The sequence below is a fragment of the Schistocerca nitens genome, chromosome 5 (genome assembly GCF_023898315.1).
Source record: "Schistocerca nitens isolate TAMUIC-IGC-003100 chromosome 5, iqSchNite1.1, whole genome shotgun sequence".
NCBI lineage: Eukaryota > Metazoa > Arthropoda > Insecta > Orthoptera > Acrididae > Schistocerca > Schistocerca nitens.
The window spans coordinates 808285680-808311704 of NC_064618.1; the positions used below are offsets into that span (position 1 = coordinate 808285680).

The window sequence follows — 26025 nt, forward strand, 5'->3', positions numbered from 1 at the left end:
ACAGTTTTCGAATCAAAGAAAGTCCACACTCAGGCGAACAGAAATACCCCCAATCCAGGTGATGCATTATTAGATGGAGGTGACTTTAACCTTTTGAGTATAGATGGGGACACCTATGGATTCTTTGTCGGTGGTGCGGACCGGTAGTATTGAGAAGTACTTTTGAACATGTTTTCTGAAAACTGTGTTCAGCAGCTAGGTCAACAACCCACAAGCAACAGAAATATTTTAGAGCTTGTAGCTCCCGACAGGTCTGACCTTATTGATAGTGTCAGTATAGAGACAGGGCTTGGTGACCATGATGTCATCATAGTGTTGAGTTAATAAATCCATCCAGGAGACTAGGAGAGTATGTTTACTAGAAAAAGCAGATAAGCTATTGTTAGTATCCCACTTAGAAAACTGGAGGGGAGGGAGGGGGGGGGGGGGCGGTGTTCAAGCATACAGCAACTATCACTGTCATACCTTCTTGTGGAGAATCTGAGAAAATTCTTGTCCCTTGTCCTGCATAAAATTGCTAAGTGGGTCAATAGCTTCTATCCCGTCACTCCTTGGACCTTTCATTGGACTTGGCTCTTGGTTCACTACTACTTGGATTCTGTGTATATCACGTGTAACTCTACTGCTTCATCAATAAGGAAAGTGCTAACTGTTTTGTGCTGTCTTGTTGCTCTGTAGCAATCACCACACAGTTGATGACAATTAGGTTTCACTACACAGTTGATGACAATTAGGTTGAGCTCAATGCATGTACCAGGAACTTGTGGTAATAGAACATGTATCAGGAACTTGTAGTAATAGAAGACTGTAAAAGGAAAGCTGAAGTTTTAAATCATTCATGGAGGAGGATCATACAAACAATATCATTTGACTGATGTACAGACTCCTGTATGGATGGAATCCCAATTCGGTTTCTTAGCTTGCATATTTCGTGAATCTCTCATCCTGTGCAAAGTCCCATGGAACCAGAATAAAGTGCACATGAGTGTTATATGTAAAAAGGGGAAAAGAACAGATCTACAAACTTACAGACCAATATCCTTAATATTGGTTTGCTGCAGAGTACTTGAACATGTTCTCAGTTTGAATTTAATAAATGTCCTTCAGATGGAAAAGTTTCTGTCCATGTATCAGTATGGTTTTAGAAAGCATTGCTCATGTGAAACTCAGCTTGCTCTTTTCTCACCCCTGTGAACCATGGATGATGGGCAACAGCACGTTCCATAGTTCTAGATTTTTGAAAAGTGTTTGACATGGTGCCCCACTGCAGAGTGTTAATGAAAATATGAGCATGTAGAATAGGTTACCAGATATGAGAGTGGCCAAAAGTCTTCTCAAGTGACAGAATCCAGAATGTTGTCCTCAGTGATGAATGTTCATCAGAGGCAATAGTATTGTCAGGAGTGCTCCAGAAAAGTGTTATAGGACTGCTATTATTTTCTACATACATAAATATTCTGGCAGACAGGGTAAGCAGCAATCTGCACAATCTGCAGCTGTTTGCTGATGATTCTGTGTTGTATGGGAAGGTGTCATTGTTGAGCAACTGTTGGTGCATACGAGATGATTTAGACAAAATTTATAGTTGATGTGATGAATGGCAGCTGGCTGTAAATGTAGAAAAAAGTGCTTAAAACAGATGAGTAGGAAAAACAATCTCATAATGTTCAATTATAGCAATAATAGTGTACAAGGTTCATTCAAAAAATTGTGGAACTTTGTCTACAAAATTTTTCTTGTTGTTGTTGTTGTTGTTGTTGTTGTTGTTGTGGTCTTCAGTCCTCAGACTGGTTTGATGCAGCTCTCCACACTACTCGATCCTGTGCAAGCTTCTTCATCTTACAGTACCTACTGCAACCTACATCCTTCTGAATCTGCTTAGTGTATTAATCTCTTGGTCTCCCTCTACGATTTTTACCCTCCACGCTGCCCTCCAATACTAAATTTGTGATCCCTTGATGCCTCAGAACATGTCCTACCAACCGATCCCTTCTTCTGGTCAAGTTGTGCCACAAGCTCCTCTTCTCCCCAATCCTATTCAGTACCTCCTCGTTAGTTATGTGATCTACCCATCTAATCTTCAGCATTCTTCTGTAGCACCACATTTCGAAAGCTTCTATTCTCTTCTTGCCCAAACTAGTTATTGTCCATGTTTCACTGCCATACATGGCTACACTCCATACATATACTTTCAGAAATGACTTCCTGACACTTAAATCTATACCTGATGTTAACAAATTTTTCTTCTTCAGAAACATTTTCCTTGCCATTGCCAGTCTACATTTTATATCCTCTCTACTTCGACCATCATCAGTTATTTTGCTCCCCAAATACCAAAACTCCTTTACTGCTTTAAGTGTCTCATTTCCTAATCTAATTCCCTCAGCATCACCTGACTTAATTCGACTACATTCCATTATCCTCGTTTTACTTTTGTTGATGTTCATCTTATATCCTCCTTTTAAGACACTGTCCATTCCGTTCAACTGCTCTTCCAAGCCCTTTGCTGTCTCTGACAGAATTACAATGTCATCGGCGAACCTTAAAGTTTTTATTTCTTCTCCATGGATTTTAATACCTACTCCAAATTTTTCTTTTGTTTCCTTTACTGCTTGCTCAATATACAAATTGAATAACATCGGGGAGAGGCTACAACCCTCTCTCACTCCCTTCCCAACCACTGCTTCCCTTTCATGTCCCTCGACTCTTACAACTGCCATCTGGTATCTGTACAAATTGTAAATAGCCTTTCGCTCCCTGTATTTTACTCCTGCCACCTTCAGAATTTGAAAGAGAGCATTCCAGTCAACATTGTCAAAAGCTTTCTCTAAGTCTACAAATGCTAGAAATGTAGGTTTGCCTTTTCTTAATCTAGCTTCTAAAATAAGTTGTAGGGTCAGTATTGCCTCACGTGTCCCCATATTTCTACGGAATCCAAGCTGATCTTCCCCAAGGTCGGCTTCTACCAGTTTTTCCATTCGTCTGTAAAGAATTCGCATTAGTATTTTGCAGCTGTGACTTATTAAACGGATAGTTTGGTAATTTTCACATCTGTCAATGCCTGCTTTCTTTGGGATTGGAATTATTATATTCTTCTTGAAGTCAGAGGGTATTTTGCCTGTCTCATACATTTTTCTCACTAGATGGTAGAGTTTTGTCATGACTGGCTCTCCCAAGGCCATCAGTAGTTCTAATGGAATGTTGTCTACTCCCGGGGTCTTGTTTTGACTCAGGTCTTTCAGTGCTCTGTCAAACTCTTCACGCAATATCATATCTCCCATTTCATCTTCATCTACATCCTCTTCCATTTCCATAATATTGTCCTCAAGTACATCGCCCTTGTATAGACCCTCTATATACTCTTTCCACCTTTCTGCTTTCCCTTCTTTGCTTAGAACTGGGTTTCCATTTTTTCTTTGCTTACCTTTTATTTATTGTGCATGATCTGATTTGAAATACTCTCCTTCACAATTGATACACCGCTCCCATTACTGTCTCCACTTCCAGAAACAGCCTTGCTGGATTATGCAAGTGCCATCTGTGAATTTTCTTTTATCTCTCTGTCATTTCAAATCTTCATCCCTTCAATGAAGTTTTCAACTTTGGAAATAAAAGAAAGTCCACAGGAGCCAGGTCTGGAGAGTTCACAGAATTAGGCACACAGTGATTTCATTCTTTGTGCAATAGTCACGTACCAACAGGGATGAATGTTAGGGTGTGTTATCGTGATGCAAGATCCATGAATTGTCTCATCACATTTCAGGCCATTTCCTTCTCACATTTTATGACAGGCGTTGCAACATGTCCCAATAGTACCATTGATTAACAGTTTGTCCCTGTGGCTTGATGTAGTAATCCATCCAAGTCAAAGAAAACTGTCAGCATAGCTTTGACATTTGATCTGACCTGATGAGCTTCTTATTAAACATACAGTAAATGGTCTTGGAGAACCTTTCCTGACTTGTCAAGATTGAACCTTGGTCTCAATATGATAACCATAGACCTAACCCCCCATGACCCATGAACCTTGCTGTTGGTGGGGAGGCTCGCATGCCTCAACGATACAGATAGCCGTACCGTAGGTGCAACCACAACACGGAGGGGTATCTGTTGAGAGGCCAGACAAATGTGTGGTTACTGAAGAGAGGCAGCAGCCTTTTCAGTAGTTGCAGGGGCAACAGTCTGGATGATTGACTGATCTGGCCTTGTAACATTAACCAAAATGGCCTTGCTGTTCTGCTACTGTGAATGGCTGAAAGCAAGGGGAAACTACAGGCGTAATTTTTCCCGAGGGCATGCAGCTTTACTGTATGATTAAATGCTGATGGCATCCTCTTGGGTAAAATATTCCGGAGATAAAATAGTCCCCCATTCGGATCTCTGGGCGGGAACTACTCAGGAAGACGTTGTTATCAGGAGAAAGAAAACTGGCATTCTATGGATCGGAGCGTGGAATGTCAGATCCCTTAATCAGGCAGGTAGGTTAGAAAATTTAAAAAGGGAAATGGATAGGTTAAAGTTAGATATAGTGGGAATTAGTGAAGTTCGCTGGCAGGAGGAACTAGACTTTTGGTCAGGTGAATACAGGATTATAAATACAAAATCAAATAGGGGTAATGCAGGAGTAGGTTTAATAATAAATAAAAAAATAGGAGTACGGGTAAGCTACTACAAACAGCGTAGTGAACGCATTATTGTGGCCAAGATAGACATGAAGCACATGCCTACTACAGTAGTACAAGTTTATATGCCAACTAGCTCTACAGATGATGAAGAAATTGATGACGTGTATGATGAAATAAAAGAAATTATTCAGGTAGTGAAGGGAGATGAAAATTCAATAGTCATGGGTGACTGGAATTCAAGAGTAGGAAAAGGGAGAGAAGGAAACATAGTAGGTGAATGTGGATTGGGGCTAAGAAATGAAAGAGGAAGCCACATGGTAGAATTTTGCACAGAGCATAACTTGATCATAGCTAACACTTGGTTTAAGAATCATAAAAGAAGGTTGTATACATGGAAGAATCCTGGAGATACTAGAAGGTTTCGGATAGATTATATAATGGTAAGACAGAGATTTAGGAACCAGGTTTTAAATTGTAAGACATTTCCAGGGGCAGATGTGGACTCTGACCACAATCTATTGGTTATGAACTGTAGATTAAAACTGAAGAAACTGCAAAAAGGTGGGAATTTAGGGAGATGGGACCTGGATAAACTGACTAAACCAGAGGTTGTACAGAGTTTCAGGGAGGGCATAAGGGAACAATTGACAGGGATGGGGGAAAGAAATACAGTAGAAGGAGAATGGGTAGCTCTAAGGAATGAAGTAGTGAAGTCAGCAGAGGATCAAGTAGGTAAAAAGACAATGGCTAGTAGAAATCCTTGGGTAACAGAATAAATATTGAATTTAATTGATGAAAGGAGAAAATATAAAAATGCAGTAAGTGAAGCAGGCAAAAAGGAATACAAACGTCTCAAAAATGAGATCGACATGAAGTGCAAAATGGCTAAGCGGGGATGGCTAGAGGACAAATGTAAGGATGTAGAGGCTTATCTCACGAGGGGTAAGATAGATACTGCCTACAGGAAAATTAAAGAGACCTTTTGAGAAAAGAGATCCACTTGTATGAATATCAAGAGCTCAGATGGCAACCCAGTTCTAAGCAAAGAAGGGAAAGCAGAAAGGTGGAAGGAGTATATAGAGGGTCTATACAGGGACGATGTTCTTGAGGACAATATTATGGAAATGGAAGAGGATGTAGGTGAAGATGAAATGGGAGATATGATATTGTGTGAAGAGTTTGACAGAGCACTGAAAGACCTGAGTCGAAACAAGGCCCCGGGAGTAGACAACATTCCATTAGAACTACTGATGGCCTTGGGAGAGCCAGTCATGACAAAACTCTACCATCTGGTGAGCAAGATGTATGAGACAGGTGAAATACCCTCAGACTTCAAGAAGAATATAATAATTCCAATCCCGAAGAAAGCAGGTGTTGACAGATGTGAAAATTCTTGAACTATCAGTTTAATAAGTCACAGCTGCAAAATACTAATGCGAATTCGTTACAGACAAATGGAAAAACTGGTAGAAGTGGACCTCGGGGAAGATCAGCTTGGATTCCATAGAAATGTTGGAACACGTGAGGCAATACTGACCTTACGACTTATCTTAGAAGAAAGATTAAGAAAAGGCAAACCTACGTTTCTAGCATTTGTAGACTTAGAGAAAGCTTTTAACAATGTTAACTGGAATACTCTCTTTCAAATTCTGAAGGCGGCAGGGGTAAAATACAGGGAGCGAAAGGCTATTTACAATTTGTACAGAAACCAGATGGCAGTTATAAGAGTTGAGGGGTATGAAAGGGAAGCAGTGGTTGGGAAGGGATTGAGACAGGGTTGTAGCCTCTCCCCGATGTTATTCAATCTGTATATTGAGCAAGCAATAAAGGAAACAAAAGAAATGTTCGGATTAGGTATTAAAATCCATAGAGAAGAAATAAAAACTTTGAGGTTCGCCGATGACATTGTAATTCTGTCAGAGACAGCAAAGGACTTGTAAGAGCAGTTGAAAGGAATGAACAGTGTCTTGAAAGGAGGGTATTAGATGAACATCAACAAAAGCAAAACGAGGATAATGGAATGTAGTCGAATTAGGTCGGGTGATGCTGAGGGAATTAGATTAGGAAATGAGACACTTAAAGTAGTAAAGGAGTTTTGCTATTTGGGGAGCAAAATAATTGATGGTCGAAGTACAGAGGATATAAAATGTAGACTGGCAATGGCAAGGAAAGTGTTTCTGAAGAAGAAAAATTTGTCAACATCGAGTATAGATTTAAATGTCAGGAAGCCATTTCTGAAAGTATTTGTATGAAGTGTAGCCATGAATGGTAGTGAAATGTGGATGATAAATAGCTTAGACAAGAAGAGAATAGAAGTTTTTGAAATGTGGTGCTACAGAAGAATGCTGAAGATTAGATGGGTAGATCACATAACTAATGAGGAGGTGTGTTGTTGTTGTGGTCTTCAGTCCTGAGACTGGTTTGGTGCAGCTCTCTATGCTACTCTATCCTGTGCAAGCTCCTTCATCTCCCAGTACCTACTGCAACCTACATCCTTCTGAATCTGCTTAGTGTATTCATCTCTTGGCCTCCCTCTATGATTTTTACCCTCCACACTGCCCTCCAATGCTAAATTTGTGATCCCTCGATGCCTCAAAACATGTCCTACCAACCGATCCCTTCTTCTAGTCAAGTTGTGCCACAAACTTCTCTTCTCCCCAATCCTATTCAATACCTCCTCATTAGTTACGTGATCTACCCACCTTATCTTCAGCATTCTTCTGTAGCACCACATTTCGAAAGCTTCTATTCTCTTCTTGTCCAAACTAGTTATTGTCCATGTGTCACTTCCATACATGGCTACACTCCATACAAATACTTTCAGAAACGACTTCCTGACACTTAAATCTGTACTCGATGTTAACAAATTTCTCTTCTTGAGAAACGCTTTCCTTGTCATTGCCAGTCTACATTTTATATCCTCTCTACTTCGACCATCATCAGTTATTTTACTCCCTAAATAGCAAAACTCCTTTACTACTTTAAGTGTCTCATTTCCTAATCTAATTCCCTCAGCATCACCCGACTTAATTTGACTACATTCCATTATCCTCGTTTTGCTTTTGTTGATGTTCATCTTATATCCTCCTTTCAAGACACTGTCCATTCCGTTCAACTGCTCTTCCAAGTCCTTTGCTGTCTCTGACAGAATTACAATGTCATCAGCGAACCTCAAAGTTTTTACTTCTTCTCCATGAATTTTAATACCTACTCCGAATTTTTCTTTTGTTTCCTTTACTGCTTGCTCAATATACAGATTGAATAACATCGGGGAGAGGCTACAACCCTGTCTCACTCCTTTCCCAACCACTGCTTCCCTTTCATGCCCCTCGACTCTTATAACTGCCACCTGGTTTCTGTACAAATTGTAAATAGCCTTTCGCTCCCTGTATTTTACCCCTGCCGCCTTCAGAATTTGAAAGAGAGTATTCCAGTTAACATTGTCAAAAGCTTTCTCTAAGTCTACAAATGCTAGAAACGTAGGTTTGCCATTTCTTAATCTTTCTTCTAAGATAAGTCGTAAGGTCAATATTGCCTCACGTGTTCCAACATTTCTATGGAATCCAAGCTGATCTTCCCCGAGGTCCACTTCTACCAGTTTTTCCATTTGTCTGTAACGAATTCGCATTAGTATTTTGCAGCTGTGACTTATTAAACTGATAGTTCAAGAATTTTCACATCTGTCAACACCTGCTTTCTTCGGGATTGGAATTATTATATTCTTCTTGAAGTCTGAGGGTATTTCACCTGTCTCATACATCTTGCTCACCAGATGGTAGAGTTTTGTCATGACTGGCTCTCCCAAGGCCATCAGTAGTTCTAATGGAATGTTGTCTACTCCTGGGGCCTTGTTTCGACTCAGGTCTTTCAGTGCTCTGTCAAACTATTCACGCAATATCTTATCTCCCATTTCATCTTCATCTACATCCTCTTCCATTTCCATAATATTCTCCTCAAGTACATCACCCTTGTATAAACCCTCTATATACTCCTTCCACCTTTCTGCCTTCCCTTTGAGGAGGTATTGAATAGAATTGGGGAGAAGAGGAGCTTGTGGCACAACTTGACTAAAAGAAGGGATCAGTTGGTAGGACATGTTCTGAGACATCAAGGGATCACCAATTTACTATTGGAGGGCAGTGTGGAGGGTAAAAATCGTAGAGGGAGACCAAGAGATTAATGCACTAAGCAGATTCAGAAGGATGTAGGCTGCAGTAGGTACTGGGAGATGAAGAAGCTTGCACAGGATAGAGTAGCATGGAGAGCTGCATCAAACCAGTCTCAGGACTGAAGACCACAACTACAACAGACCTAAGTCTCATCACTGGTTATAATTCTCTTAAGGAACATCTTGTTCACATTTGCACAATCCAAAAGCTCTTCACATATTGTATGGTGAAAGTCTTTCTGGTTTTGACTCTTGAGCCATGGGACGAACTTGGCAGAAGCATAATGCATTCCAAAATGCTGCTTCAGGATTTTGCTCATGATCCAACTGAAATGTTACATTCTTCTGCAATCTCTTGAACAGTCAGTCTTCAGTTGTCATGCACAATATTGTTGACGATCCAGACATGAGCGTCATTAATAGATTACCAATGGAGACCTGACTGAGGGTCATCTTTAACTTCTGTATGGCCATTTTTAAACCATGTGAACCATTTGTAACACTGAACATGGCTTAAGCACTCATCCCCGTAGGCTACCTGCATCATTTGATCTGTCTCTGTAAAGGTTTCCTTGAGTTTCATGCAAAATTGAATTCAGATGCTTTGCTCCTTTAACTCTGTCATCTCAAAATTTGCAAACTGTGCAACACAGCATTCTGTTCAATACAGAACTGAACACACAGAACAATAACTGACAAACATACAACAATGAAACTTCTGGTAGTTACAAATTAACCACAGGCATATGCAGGGAGGCCAAATGGGACACATCGATTAAATATTTAGACCTAAGATAGCAAAGCAATATGAAACAGAATGAGCATGTAAAGATGTTAGTAGGGAAGGCAAATGGTTGACTTCATTTAACTGGGAGAATTGTAGGAAATTGTAGTGCTTCTGCAAATGAGACCTTGTATAGAACTCTTGCATGACCCATTTTTGAGTACTGCTTGAGTGTCTGGGGTCCCCACCAGGTGTTATTAAAGGAAGACATTGAAGCAGTTCATAGGCAGGCTGCTAGATTTATTCCAATGGGTTCAGTCAACATATGAGTATTACAGAGATGCTTTGTGAACTCAAATGGGAATTCCTCAAGGGAAGGCAACATTCTTTTTGAGAACATTGTTGGGGAAGTTTAGAGAACCAGCATTTGAAGCTGACTGTGAAACAGTTATATTGCTGACAACATAAATTTTGCATAAGGACCACGAAGATAAGATAAGAGAAATTAGGGTTCATGTGGAGGCACATAGATGGATGCTTTTTCCCTCTGTTTGCAAGTGGAACAGGAAAGGAAATGACTAGTAGTGGTACAAGATACCATGCGCCACCACACACCATATGGTGGCTTGTGAAGTATGTATGTAGATGTAAATGTAGATTTTCTCAAACCATTGTTGGGTTGTGCCATCAATTTAAAAGTACATGTTTGCCACACATACCGTGTCATCCCATTGTTGTATGTGGCTTCTCAGTAGAATCCTTTCACCAATTTCATAGGGTCCTGACCAGCATCCCTGGAAAACACTGTTGGATGCCTGACATGCAGCTGACTTACTGCTATTCAGGACTCCATCTGTCTCCTGGCTGGATTATCTTAGAAATGACATACTGCCTGTTTTCTTTTCCTGTCTGTGTAGGCAATGACTTTTACATTGCCTGATTGGAGCCACTGTGATGTAGATGTTTTGAAGTACCTGGTTCCTCCATAAAACAGTGTCATGTCTAAACCACAATGAAGTCCATATCCTAAGGCAGGGTCATCAGTGAAATACAATACTTAGCACTGAAAGTACATTCATTATTGACACCAATATACAGCCATAAAAGACTGACCTCGTGGACAGACAATGTAGCTGTTTTTACTAACATTGAATATTCTAAAATATATAAACATTACAAACATAAGATTGATTGATTGATTGATTGATTGGTTTATTAATCCATGAAACAATTTCAAGAATCTTCCAGAAATGATAAATATGTAATAACAAATGGTTGCTGGTGGTCAGGTGTGAACTGGTGACCAGCACCACACTAGATAGTGACACTAACCACTATGTAACACTGCATGCACCACAGGATGTGACAATATATGGTTCACAAGTTCATCAAAGATTGCTGGCATTGTTCATACCAGAAAAAATTCACAAGATGATTACAGATGAGCAGTACACAATATGGTCACCTTTATGTGGTACATGCATTGTAATGGCATTATTGAAAACAATGAAAACATTAACATAGAACAGATATCCTATTCAGAATTTGTGGCTGAGGTGGCTCCTCATTGAAGTGTAATGTGCTGGAAATCCATCAAACAAAAAGATGTGCACCGAGCAAGACGTTGCAGCGGTTAGCACACTTGACTTGCATTCGGGAGGATGACAGTTCAAACCTGTGTCTGGCCATCCTGATTTAGATTTTCTGTGCTTTCGCTAAATTGCCTCAGGCAAATGCCAGTATAGTTTCTTTGAAAGGGCATGGCGAACTTTGTTCCCCATCCTTCCCTAATCCTGTGGGGCTGATGACGTCGCTGTTTGGTCCCCTCCCATGAATCAGTCAACCAACCAAAAAGATGAGGCCAGTAGTTGGAGAAAATCACAGGTCACATCCACTTAAAGAAAGGGTAGCAGGAATGATAGATAAAACTGACATTCAGTATCTTTTACATCCGTTTGTTGTAGAGCCTTGCACTTAGAACATATTTTGAACTCAAATGTAATAGGATATTGTGAACAGAATCATTTCCTCAATGCCAGTCAGGATGGATTCCAAAAACATTGGTCATGTAAAACCCAGATTGCACTTTTGTCTCACACCATCCAGAAAGTCATGGGTACAGACAGATGTAGTAATTTTTGAGTTTTGAAAAGCTTTTGACTCAGCATCACACAAACATTTATTCTGAAAGTATAGTCAAATGGGGTACCAAGTGAAATCAATGATTGGAGTGAGGATTTCATGGTAGGGAGGTCACCGCATGTTCTCATCAATGGGGAGTTATTGACAGATTTAGAAGTAACTTCAAGAATATCTGGAAGTGTGTTGGTATCCTTTATGTTTATGTTGTATGTTCATAACCTGGCAGACAGTAGTAACCTCAGAATTATTGCAGATGGTGAAGTTATCTACCTCCATCTACAACCATACTCTGCAAATCACTGTGAAGTGCATGTTGGGCATATTACCCATTGTGCCAGCTTTAGGTCTTCCCCATTCCATTTATGTATGAAGCATGGGAAGAATGATTGCTTAAACACCTCTGTGTGACCTGTAATCAGTCCAATCTTGTCTTCAAGATCCCTACAGGAATGATATGTGGGGAGATATAATATATTTCTAGGTTCATCCCTTAAAGTTGTTTCTAGAAACTTACTAAGTGAGCTTTATGGGATGGTTTATATCTATCTTTGTGTATTTGCCAGTTCAGTTTTTCCAGCATCTCCATGATGCTCTCCCATGGGTCAAACAAACGTGTGACCATTCCTGCTACTCTTCTTTACGTATGTTCAATATCCCCTGCAATTCCTATTTAGTACAGGTCCAGCACATTTCAGCAGGCTTCTATAATGCATCACATAAGTGTTTTGCAAACAGTCTCTTTTGTAGACTGATTACATTTCCCTAGTATTCTATGAGTGAACTATAGTCTGTTGCATGTTTTATTTACAATGGAAGCTACATGATTGTTGCATTTCATATTGCTACAAATTTTTACACCCAAATATTTGTTTGAGTTGATCAATTTCAGCTGTGGCTCATGCTGAACTCCATTTTCAAAGATTCCTTTGCAAAGAGAAACTCAGGAGAATCACCCCAATTCAGTTTTTGTACCACTGAAAGGATGAATGAAATAAGCGTTGGTGTCAGTAGTATTGAGAAACAGCTGAAATCATTAAAATTGAACAAAACTCCAGGGCCCAACATAGTTCTTATCAGATTCTATACTCAATTTGTGGTTTTAGCCCCTCTTCTGACTATAATCTATTGTAGATCCAACAAACCATGCCCAGTAATTGGAAGAAGGATATTAGAAGTGATCCACAAAATTACCATCCAATATCGATTGTTGTAGAATCTTAGAACATATTCTAAGCTCAGACATAATGAGATATCTCAAACAAAATGACCTCCTCTGTGTTAACCAGCGTAGATTCTGAAAATACTGATCATATGAAACCCAACTCACACTTTTCTCACATGACATACTGAAAGCTTTGGAACAAGACAGTCAGGCACATGCAGTATTTTTTGATTTCCAAACAGCATGTGACTCAGTGCCACATCAATGCTTATAACCAAAAGTATGATCATATAGGGTATCAAGTGAAATTAGTGAGTGGATTGAAAATTTTCTGGTAGGGAGAACGCAGCATGTTATGGTGGATGGAGAGTCATCGTCAACTGTAGAAGTAACTTTGGGTGTGCCCCAGGAAAACGTGTTGGGACCCTTGCTGTTCCTAGTTGTATATTAGTAATCTTATGGACAATATTAATAGTAACCTTATATCATGAAAAAATTTCACAATAGTGCAAAGACTGGCAACTTGCTTTAAATGTTTAGAAATGTAAAATTGTGCACTTCACAAAGTGAAAAACTGTAGTATCATATTTTGGCAGCTGTGCCGCAAAAATGCATGAAATGACCACAGTCACTCATGGCTGGCCTAAAATAGCTACGTGAGATATCCATCGGTGCACATACCTACTGACAGGCAAAAGTCTGGCAATGTGTGGTGCACACGGCCATGGGTCAGCAATGACAGTTTGAACTGAGCCACCATACAGTGCAGGTGCATTTTTCAAGCATCAGTACTGCAATGCGCAGACCACATGGGTCAAGCTTAACATGAGTTCCCCACTGATGGGTAGGGAAGTTTGTTTGGCACTCTCCATTCATTTCAATTTTCGCTTTTTTGTGTCTATGAAATACACCTTCCCCCATGAACCATGGACCTTGCCGTTGGTGGGGAGGCTTGCGTGCCTCAGCGATACAGATGGCCGTACCGTAGGTGCAACCACAACGGAGGGGTATCTGTTGAGAGGCCAGACAAACATGTGGTTCCTGAAGAGGGGCAGCAGCCTTTTCAGTAGTTGCAGGGGCAACAGTCTGGATGATTGACTGATCTGGCCTTGTAACATTAACCAAAACGGCCTTGCTGTGCTGGTACTGCGAACGGCTGAAAGCAAGGGGAAACTACAGCCATAATTTTTCCCGAGGACAGGCAGCTTTACTGTATGATTAAATGATGATGGCGTCCTCTTGGGTAAAATATTCCGGAGGTAAAATAGTCCCCCATTCGGATCTCCGGGCGGGGACTACTCAAGAGGACGTCGTTATCAGGAGAAAGAAAACTGGCATTCTACGGATCGGAGCGTGGAATGTCAGATCCCTTAATCGGGCAAGTAGGTTAGAAAATTTAAAAAGGGAAATGGATAGGTTAAAGTTAGATATAGTGGGAATTAGTGAAGTTCGGTGGCAGGAGGAACAAGACTTTTGGTCAGGTGATTACAGGGTTATAAATACAAAATCAAATAGGGGTAATGCAGGAGTAGGTTTAATAATGAATAAAAAAATAGGAGTGCGGGTTAGCTACTACAAACAGCATAGTGAACGCATTATTGTGGCCAAGATAGACACAAAGCCCATGCCTACTACAGTAGTACAAGTTTATATGCCAACTAGCTCTGCAGATGATGAAGAAATTGATGAAATGTATGACGAGATAAAAGAAATTATTCAGGTAGTGAAGGGAGATGAAAATTTAATAGTCATGGGTGACTGGAATTCGTCAGTAGGAAAAGGGAGAGAAGGAAACATAGTAGGTGAATATGGAGTGGGGGGAAGAAATGAAAGAGGAAGCCGCCTTGTAGAATTTTGCACAGAGCATAACTTAATCATAGCTAACACTTGGTTCAAGAATCATAAAAGAAGGTTGTATACCTGGAAGAATCCTGGAGATACTAATAGGTATCAGATAGATTATATAATGGTAAGACAGAGATTTAGGAACCAGGTTTTAAATTGTAAGACATTTCCAGGGGCAGATGTGGATTCTGACCACAATCTATTGGTTATGAACTGCAGATTGAAACTGAAGAAACTGCAAAAAGGTGGGAATTTAAGGAGATGGGACCTGGATAAACTGAAAGAACCAGAGGTTGTAGAGAGTTTCAGGGAGAGCATAAGGGAACAATTGACAGGAATGGGGGAAAGAAATACAGTAGAAGAAGAATGGGTAGCTCTGAGGGATGAAGTAGTGAAGGCAGCAGAGGATCAAGTAGGTAAAAAGACGAGGGCTAATAGAAATCCTTGGGTAACAGAAGAAATATTGAATTTAACTGATGAAAGGAGAAAATATAAAAATGCAGTAAATGAAGCAGGCAAAAGGGAATACAAACGTCTCAAAAATGAGATCGACAGGAAGTGCAAAATGGCTAAGCAGGGATGGCTAGAGGACAAATGTAAGGATGTAGAGGCTTGTCTCACTAGGGGTAAGATAGATACTGCCTACAGGAAAATTAAAGAGACCTTTGGAGAGAAGAGAACCATATGTATGAATATCAAGAGCTCAGATGGCAACCCAGTTCTAAGCAAAGAAGGGAAGGCAGAAAGGTGGAAGGAGTATATAGAGGGTTTATACAAGGGCGATGTACTTGAGGACAGTATTATGGAAATGGAAGAGGATGTAGATGAAGATGAAATGGGTGATAAGATACTGCGTGAAGAGTTTGACAGAGCACTGAAAGACCTGAGTCGAAACAAGGCCCCGGGAGTAGACAACATTCCATTAGAACTACTGATGGCCTTGGGAGAGCCAGTCATGACAAAACTCTACCATCTGGTGAGCAAGATGTATGAGACAGGCGAAATACCCACAGACTTCAAGAAGAATATAATAATTCCAATACCAAAGAAAGCAGGTGTTGACAGATGTGAAAATTACCGAACTATCAGTTTAATAAGTCACAGCTGCAAAATACTAACGCGAATTCTTTACAGACGAATGGAAAAACTGGTAGAAGCGGACCTCGGGGAAGATCAGTTTGGATTCCGTAGAAATGTTGGAACACGTGAGGCAATACTAACCTTACGACTTATCTTAGAAGAAAGATTAAGAAAAGGCAAACCTACGTTTCTAGCATTTGTAGACTTAGAGAAAGCTTTTGACAACGTTAACTGGAATACTCTCTTTCAAATTCTGAAGGTGGCAGGGGTAAAATACAGGGAGCGAAAGGCTATTTACAATTTGTACAGAAACCAGATGGCAGTTATAAGAGTCGAGGGGCATGAAAGGGAAGCAGTGGTTGGGAAAGGAGTGAGACAGGGTTGTAGCCTCTCCCTGATGTTATTCAATCTGTATATTGAGCAAGCAGTAAAGGAAACAAAAGAAAAATTTGGAGTAGGTATTAAAATTCATGGAAAAGAAGTAAAAACTTTGAGGTTCGCTGATGACATTGTAATTCTGTCAGAGACAGCAAAGGACTTGGAAGAGCAGTTGAACGGAATGGACAGTGTCTTGAAAGGAGGATATAAGATGAACATCAACAAAAGCAAAACGAGGATAATGGAATGTAGTCAGATTAAATCGGGTGATGCTGAAGGGATTAGATTAGGAAATGAGACACTTAAAGTAGTAAAGGAGTTTTGCTATTTAGGGAGTAAAATAACTGATGATGGTCGAAGTAGAGAGGATATAAAATGTAGACTGGCAATGGCAAGGAAATCATTTCTGAAGAAGAGAAATTTGTTAACATCGAGTATAGATTTAAATGTCAGGAAGTCGTTTCTGAAAGTATTTGTATGGAGTGTAGCCATGTATGGAAGTGAAACATGGACGATAACCAGTTTGGACAAGAAGAGAATAGAAGCTTTCGAAATGTGGTGCTACAGAAGAATGCTGAAGATAAGGTGGGTAGATCACGTAACTAATGAGGAGGTATTGAATAGGATTGGGGAGAAGAGAAGTTTGTGGCACAACTTGACTAGAAGAAGGGATCGGTTGGTAGGACATGTTTTGAGGCATCAAGGGATCACAAATTTAGCATTGGAGGGCAGCGTGGAGGGTAAAAATCGTAGAGGGAGACCAAGAGATCAATACACTAAGCAGATTCAGAAGGATGTAGGTTGCAGTAGGTACTGGGAGATGAAGAAGCTTGCACAGGATAGAGTAGCATGGAGAGCTGCATCAAACCAGTCTCAGGACTGAAGACCACAACAACAACAACATGAAATACACGGCACCCCACGATTGCGAGGAAAGATTTTTTGTTCTGGACACATGTCCATTGTTCTGCCATACTCATGTGATCAGACAACACACTCATCACCTTGGAGTGTACACCCACCAGGATCAGTGTTCGAGTGGAACTGTGCAAATGTGATTATCATGATCGTTGGTTGATAGACATTGTGACCTGATTTCTTTTTCATTACTTCTCCATTTACTCATTTGTGCAGGATAAATACATTTTCAGCAATATTGTACTGATCAGTTCCTGATACAACACTGTCAGCATAGGTTACATCCTGAACAAAATGCATGAGTGCAACAGTGAAGTTGATTCACTGCACGACTGACAAGTAAGCAGCAATACACACGTTTCCACTTCACTGGTGACCCAAATGTGATTAATAGGCTAAATATGTGATTATGAACTTTCATTGGTGTGAATGGTGCAGAATGATGAGTGATCTAACACTTATATCCTCATGTGCGAAGAGTGATTTGTTTGTGAAAAAACCACTAACAAATAGGCGTTAAAGCAAGGTGATGACTTTGGAAGAACTGCAAAAGACAACAGACAGTGGACAAAAGACAATAGATGAGCTGCTAGTTTGCAGCCAGTGGCTGGATAGTGAGCTACAGGCATTCTCTGCATGCACGGCCTCTCCCCACCTGGAACCAACGGAGTGAAACTTCCATCCACCAATCTCAGCCACACCGACACCTCCCACTGTTACTGGAGTGTCAGCAAGCACAGGACAGGTGTTGGATAATCTGCTGCACTTTTGGTCCCATGTCCCAATTATGTGGTTCAGCCAAGTGGAGGTGGTTTACCTGAGCAAGAACATTGCCTGAAACCTTGCCAAATTCTGACACATTGTGAGCCAGCTAGATCAAGACCGTGTGGCTGAAATGTTGGACAAAGTCACCACCCCATCAACCTAAAAGAGGAGTTAATCTGGTGAATTTCATTGTCAGAGGAACAGCAGATGCATCAGTTGATGCGCCAAGAGGAGTATGGTGACAGGAGGCCATCTCAGTTCCTGCAACACCTGTAGAACCTCACAGTCTGACATGGTCCCAGACTTTGAATAGAAGCAGAATAGGGGGGTGGGCATAAAATATAATATGTAATGGAAACTGATTAATGATTACTGCTTGAATAATTTAAAAAATTGAAAGAATAATAAAAGAAATTGGAAGGTACAAATATCCTGAGTGAATTTTAACTGGCACTAATATCAACAGACCTTCAATATTCAGTACATTTAAGATCAACATTCATATTTAAATTTATGTTTTTCTCATTATCGCCATTGTGCATAGAGCTGTTTATTACAGTGCTGTTACTGGATCGCTCCTCCTCTGCTCATGCAAATTCCTCTTGTCTGCTTTGATCCTCTTGATGCAGGATTCGGCATGTGCTAAATGATGAACAGATGGGGTTATATATATAAATATCCATATATAAACTTCGTCTCCCTAATAACTTTTGTAACACTTCTTTAATGTATGGTTAGAATACACATTTTTGAACTACACTAAAATGGTGGAACTCGTTATATGTCTGCCCACTACCAGTTACAGAGACAAATAGGTGAAGATGCAGAAATTAATCGACTGAAGAGCATATCTCTACTTGTTTTGCTTGTATCCCAACATTATCACTGGTACAAAATAACTTGTTATTTTAAAAGAACGAGAGAAAAAAATAATAATATGCCCCATTACAACTTGCTGTTGCATGCTGTCTGGATGCACTGCCTTCCATCCCAAGTGCAGCAGCTACTGCCATCCGAACAAAAATGAAACTGGACATCATCGCAGACTTGGCTGATCGGGTGTGTGATGCTTTGGCAATGGTGCCCAATACTGCTGCCAAGGCAGCCGTGGGTGCACTGGCAAATTTTACTCTACAGCAACACATATCTCCCACAGCTACTGGCATGGAAGCTGTCCTGCACCACCTAGTTCAGGACTTGCTGCACAGGTGGCAGCACTCAGCATGTAGGTTGATTGGTTGGTGCCATAGTGGCAACAGATCCCACTACTGCTGATCCGGCTCGTGCAACAGGCAGTGCAGTGACAGCCATTCTGGTGGGATGCCAATGACATCAGAACAGTAGTTGAGCAGCTTTTGCTTGTATCATTCACACGTCGACAATGAAGTGACAAAGTGTCTGCATCCCTGATCACACCCAAATGCCAGCTGCAACCGGGCATAGGTGCACCTGGCTGAAGTGCAGTATCCAGACATTTCTTCATAACAGAATGGGCTGGCAGTGCAAAGTACCTTGTTGACATGGGTTCTGATCTGTATGTGTCCCCCCCCCCCCCCTCCCCCACCTATGCTAAGAAACCACTGGAAGGCCAAGTTGCTGTCTCTTACAGCAGCAAACAATCAACAATAAAAAAGTATGGCACCCATCACTGAAATTTGGACCTTGGACTGCACCACTCATTCACATGGCTGTTCATTGTGGCTGACATCAATGAACCGATCCTGGGTGGGGGTTTAAACTTATTAGCCAACATAAAAAATACCCAGATAATTGATTCAAAAACATATTTGAAACTAGCAGGACAGCAAAGGCTGACTAGCTTCTTCAGATTTAAACATGTTAAGTCCTCTGGACAATATGGAGACATACTGGACAAATCTCTGGAGCTTACTCACCCGCCTCGTGCACTGAAGACACCAAATGTTTGACAGTCCACAACATCATGACTACACCCATTCCAACTACCTTGTGCCATTCACGCTGACTTGCACCCAAGTGACTTGCTGTAGCAAGAGCAGCCCATGGTCCTCTGCCTTGCACTTAGTACCACAGAAAGATAATAATTCATAGCAGCCATGCAAAGTCTATTGTGCCTTAAATACACGAACAGTGTCAGACCGATACCCAGTGCCACACCTGCAGGATTTTAGCCACACCATGGTAGGCTCAATTATATTTAGCAAAACTGACTGCACAGAGGCGTTCATGCAGATTCCTGTGGTGCCATGAGACATTCAAAAAACAGCAATTATTATGCCCTTCAGGCTTTTTGAAAGCTTGTACATGATGTTCAGTCTTTGAAATGCTGCCCAGACTTTGCAGCATTTCCTTGATGTCATCTTACAAGGCTTACCATGGTGTTTCGCATACCTCGACAACATTCTGGCCTATTTAATGTTGCCCGAACTCCACCACCGCCACCTAGCAATCATCTTTTGGTGCCTGAGCAAGGCGATGATCATCAGTAACCCATTAAAAAGTATATTCGGTGTCATGAAAATTGAGTTTCTGTGGTATTTAATCACCCCTAAAGGATCCACATCACTAACGGTACAGGTGGTCTTGACCATGCTGCACCTACAGATGCACAAAGACTTTTGCCGCTATCTTGGCATGATAAATTTTTATCAACGCCATCTTCCCAATGCTGCCATAGTTCTGGAACCCCTGACTGTAGCACTATGTGGTTCTACCTTAAAGGGAAGGACTCCTGTTAACTGCACAGATTCAGTGGAGAAAAGCCTTATGAAGTCCAAACGAAACCTCATGGAAGCAATGCTGCTTGCTTACACTGTGCACAACATTGAAACTGTAACACTTATTTCGATTAGGAGTAGGTTTATTTTAAGTAACTGTGTATCTGTAATTTATGAACTATGCATTCTGTGTTGTTTGAACTCCTTGATATATGGCAAGAAAATTAGAGTTTTGTAATGTATATATGAAAAAAGCAAAAGAATATGTTGAAATCTTAAATTATTATTATATGAATACGTTTATGAAAGAAGTATGTTTGTTAAAAGCTGGTTCATGCTTAGAGCACTTGTATTTGTAACATGTAAATGCTGTAGGGAAGTCCCTCTACAACTAAAGTGACATGGTGCAATGTAAAAGGTGGGTTTGATGGTCAGACTGAGTGGCTCCTTTGTGTGAACAGCTCACAGTGTGTGGCTAGCCTTAACACATTGCATCTCAGTGGTGCTATGAGAGGCAATTTGAAGCTGCATTAGAAGTGATTTGCCTCAGATGTGGATCTGGCTATTATTTGGTATTCACGGAATAATGGAATGGCTCTAATATGTTGAAAATCTGACGCCACGAAGAGATTTTATAGAACATTCGCACATCAAGAGCCATAAGTACAGTTAGCCGCCATTTCGTCTGCCACTTATCTTTGCCACTGCTTCACAGACTTCATACATTCAGTTGCATAATGTATATTGGCATGGACAAGTTAATTTGTGTGTTGTTTCAATGATAATCACATAAAACATCAACTTGTGTTCGAAACCGTAACTTCAATCCTGATCATGAACCTATGCGGGGTCCTCACCTAAGTGCTACTAAAACTGAGTATCCTGATTTAAATGAACAATTCTGGCATTCATGTGTTTAAAAGTGATTTTTTGTTTAAAGTAAAAGGAGTAGTAAAAGTTAAAGTAAGAGTAAAATTTGGGTACTTTGTTTATGGAGTACTCCAAGTGGAATTGTTAAGGTAGGAAGTTTAAGAACGAAAATTTAAAGATCAATCAATAGGGAAGTGAAAACCTTAATTATTTAATGGCTAAAAATCATAAAAGTGAAGTTGGGTAGGCTTTTGCTAAAATCTCCTTAGTTTATTGTAAAATATAGTTTTGTAGGCTTACAGTGCAAGATTGTGGAAATATTATTGCCAAGAATACCTGCTTCACAGGTGATTAAAGTACAAGTACATGTAAATCTTTAATGAACCAATGTGCAGTAGTAGTGTTAGAAGTGAAGTTTGCACATTTTCAAAGATAGTGTAGTTTTGGTACTCATCATGAATAGTTCCTTTTGAATTTAACTAAGCCCAGTGTTGCATTTTATTACCTTGCAAAGTAATTTAAGTTAATAATTAGCTTTTAGAGATAATTTTACTTTTGCAACAATCAAAGAACCTTGGCCAGTTTATGGGTCCCCATCATATTGTCCTCCAATTAAAAAAAAATGAGCTATTACGATTACTAAGGAAAACTGCTACATGCAGAGGAGCTTAAACAATGTATTTGAGATGTTATTCATCTTTTTTGTGTTACTCACATCAGTCAAGATAGAAGCCCCTCATGTCCAAAATTAGTTCTGCATTTCGTGCAGTGATATTTCAGTATTTTGATTAAGTAACGCTAATGATTGTGGCTGTCATTAGTGTGAGCTCAGTGCTACTTTGCTCCCCATAATTTACTGGTGTGTGTGTTATTGGTAACTGCTACTACACACAGTACAGAATGTAGTGTGTCAGTTTGTATCCTGTTTGTTATTCAAAGGGAAATCTCAACAAAAGTAACTTCAATAACTAATATTTAATTTTCTCAAATATATATTTCCAAACTAATGTGCCTAATTAGACTGGTGACCATTCTTTTTTTTTCATTCATCTATAATTTTACCACTTCTGCTAACTCCCAAGGTTAAGGCCCATTTGGTTTTATTGTCAACTTACAAAATTCAAAATTATAGTCCGATACCCTTTTCCATTAGACACACGCACAGTTGAACTTTGAAATCCTCGCAGAGGGTAACGTTAGCATGCTTCATGGCACGTTAGTGTTAAAAACTGACTGTGGTTGTGGATGCTATCCCAATAGCCACGGGTGCTGTGCTTCAACAACATGTTGGTGGCAACTGGCAGTGACTAGATTTCTCCTTGCTAAAGCTTTCAGAGTCACAGCATGCCTGAAGTGCTTATGTTCATGAGCTGCTTGCAGTGTTTGATGCAGTAAAATACTTCAAAAATGGTTCAAATGGCTCTGAGCAATATGGTACTTAACATCTGAGGTCATCAGTCACCTAGAACTTAGAACTACTTAAACCTAACTTAACCTAAGGACATCACACACATCCATGCCCGAGGCAGGATTTGAACCTGCAACTGTAGCGGTTGCGCGATTCTAGACTGAAGCGCCTAGAACCGCTTGGCCACAGCAGCTGGCAGAAAAATACTTCAGCCCTCATGACTTTCACGTCACAAGCCTCTAACTCATGCATTTTGAAACAATAACACCAAGTGTATGCTGTGCCAATTCTGACAGTTTGAGTATGTATCACAGTTATCCACAGACATACATATATTTCTGGAATTGACAGCATCATCGCCAAATGCTTGTCCCGTGCTTGTGCCATTACCCCTCTGCATGTGACTTCGAGGACATCACCTAAGAACAGGAGAATGACAGACAACTGGACAGCCTCCGACATGACACCTCTAGTGACCTACAATACGAGTTAGGTCCCATTCCTAGCTCTGCCCACAAATTTTGGTGTGGCCGTCAACAGGCACATATCGCTCATTTATCCCAGATAAATTCCAGCGCAGTGCTCTCGATCATGTCCACAGACTGTCATATTCCAGCATCAACACCATTGTGTCACCCTTGTTCATGTGTTTTGCCTGGCCAGGACTACGGAAAGTCTGCCATCAATGGGGACGCATCTGCACTGCATGCCAGCATAATAAAGTCGGGAGGCACATCCGTACATCTGTCAGCACTTTTACCAATGTGACATGCCATTTTGCACACATCCATGTTGAAATTGTGTGCTCGCTCCCTCTGACTCAAGACAAGCGTTATCTGCTGACGATGGCAGACTGCCTCACACACAGGCCAGAGGCAACACCCTCAGCAGACATCACCGCATAGACAGTCCCCACAGCCCTCATCAACACCTGGGTGGCACCCTTCAGCTGCCCTAGTCATATCACAATAGATTGTGGCCACCAGTTTGACTGTATACTGTTCACACAAGTCAGCCACTGTGTGTCGTGCAGTTACACAGAACTACCAGCTACCATCCGGCACCTAACATCGTGGTTGAGCAGCTCCATCAAACAATGAAAGCCTCCCTAACTTGCCACGATGCTGCTTGAACAGAAGCACTCCCATTGCATTCCACAAGTGCCTATCTTATCCTTGATTTTCTGTCCTGTTGCGCGAGGGTTCCTCTTTCACTATTTCCCTTACCCTTTCATTCGTCACCGCATCTCTCCTTGTTACTCCTGTCATACTTTTGAGGGACTTCATTTCACATGCCTGTAATGTGCTTACATCTATTTTCTTCATCACCCATGTTTGATTGATTTCTTTATTAGTTCATGTAACAATTTAGATTGTGTGGATTTCATCAGCAAAATCATATACAATACAATATACCTACAATTTATACCCATAAAATTAATATTTACACACATTTTTAAAGTATCTTACAGATGCATAGGTCAGTACTGGTTTGTAGTAAGTTCTATATATATTACGTCTTTATTTTTTTGTAGGGCATCGTTATTCCAAACCAGGCTCCTAACACTTTGCAGGAATGCTTCTGCTTTTCTGCCACGTTCACTTATATCTTTCTCATTTCTTCCATTTTCCCCTATTAGAGTTCCAAGAACTTGACACTTTCCATCTTCTCCAATTGTTTACTCCCGTTCCTTATTCCACCAATTGGTCTATCGTTCTTTCTAGTTGTAACCAGTGTGGTGTATTCATTTCATGATATAGGGAGATCTAAAAATAATTAAATTAATATTTTTCCAAAAAGAAAACAAAGCTACTATTACTGTATGGGAGTGTGTTAATGGTGTTCTTCTGAGTGTTCAATCAAGTTGTTGCTTTTGTTTTATCCACAATATTCTGAATACTGTCTCAAATTTCTTCAGATACTACAAGTTGTACTATTGCGTATACTTGCGGCCTGGTTTCCAACCAGTCTGACTAGAGGGCACATGATAACATAACTCACAGCACCTGAAGAAGACAACAGGGTCAGTTGTCAAAATATTGTGCATAGCGTGGAAATAACAGTTGGTTGGACACCCAGAAGCACACTAATAAATAATGACAGTGAGGAAACCTAAGATATAAATGTGTTCTTCTTCCTGCGCAGGTACAGCAGGACTTCCCAGACGATTCATTTCATGTAAGCAAGAGGGAGGCTCTATTGAAATATCTTTTGGAGCTGATCAATATCAGCGAGGCAGATCAGAAGAGAAGAGTGGAAAAAATGTAAGATAAAAACACATACTGTATCATATCTTATATAGTAGAAAAATAATCAGTGTTTGAAAATATAATGTGACTGGATAGACAAAAATGTACTCACCAGGTGGCAGCAAGAGAACACACACATTTAAAGATTAAGAAAATTTGGAAGCTTTTGGAGCCAGTGGCTCCTTCTTCTGGCAGAAGAGTTGAGGAGAAGCAAGAGGGATGAAGAAAAAAGACTGGTGAGGTTTTGGAAATGGAGAAAGTCTCCTCTGATCTGGGATTCTGAACAATTTTTTCAAACTCTCCCCATTTCCTAAACCTAGGCAGTCCTTTTTTTCCATTTCCCTTCTGCCTAGGAGAACAAGCCACTAACTCCAAAAGCTTGGAGATTTCCTTACTCTTTATCTGTCTGTGTTCTCCTGCCACCACTTGGTGAGTAGATTTTTTATCTATCCACTTACATTATACTGTATGTATTGTTATGTTGGTTTTGTATAACAATAGTTTGACCATGTACTTCCACGAATAGATCTTCTGAACTTCACCACCAAAGTTGTAATAACAATTTTAAATGCAAAATACATGCTGATTCAAAAAGAAAGAATAGATTTCAGTTTTTTATTACAGACAGACTATGAAAGACAGAAACATTGCACATGTCACTGGATAAAGGAATGTTCAAAGTACAAAACTGTTAAGGCTTTCATGGCTGGCCACTTCTTGACAAACTGCCTTTTGGCTTCTGTCTCAGAAAGAGCTTGGTGATGTCTTGCTCTTTCATGAATGTCTCACCATGAGCTATTTCACATGGAATGGCAACTTCTACAAACAGCTGGAAGGCATCGCCATGGGTAGTCCTCTTAGTCTAGTGGTGGCCAACTTCTTCATGGAACATTTCAAAGCACAGGCACTGCACTTGGCAACTTGTGAACCTAATGTATGGTACACATACATCAATAATAACTTTGTTGTGTGGGGCCTTGGTGAGGAACAGCTCG

The 26025-nt window shown here is 40.4% G+C and overlaps 1 protein-coding gene across 1 annotated transcript in view; it reads left to right on the top strand.

The window, feature by feature from the left end:
• Positions 1-26025, top strand: part of LOC126259583 (cilia- and flagella-associated protein 157) — a 192241-nt gene that overhangs the window by 140276 nt on the left and 25940 nt on the right. The window contains exon 9 of the mRNA XM_049956491.1: positions 24927-25045. Within this exon, the coding sequence (XP_049812448.1) occupies positions 24927-25045 (119 nt within the window). The remainder of the gene's footprint in view (positions 1-24926; positions 25046-26025) is intronic.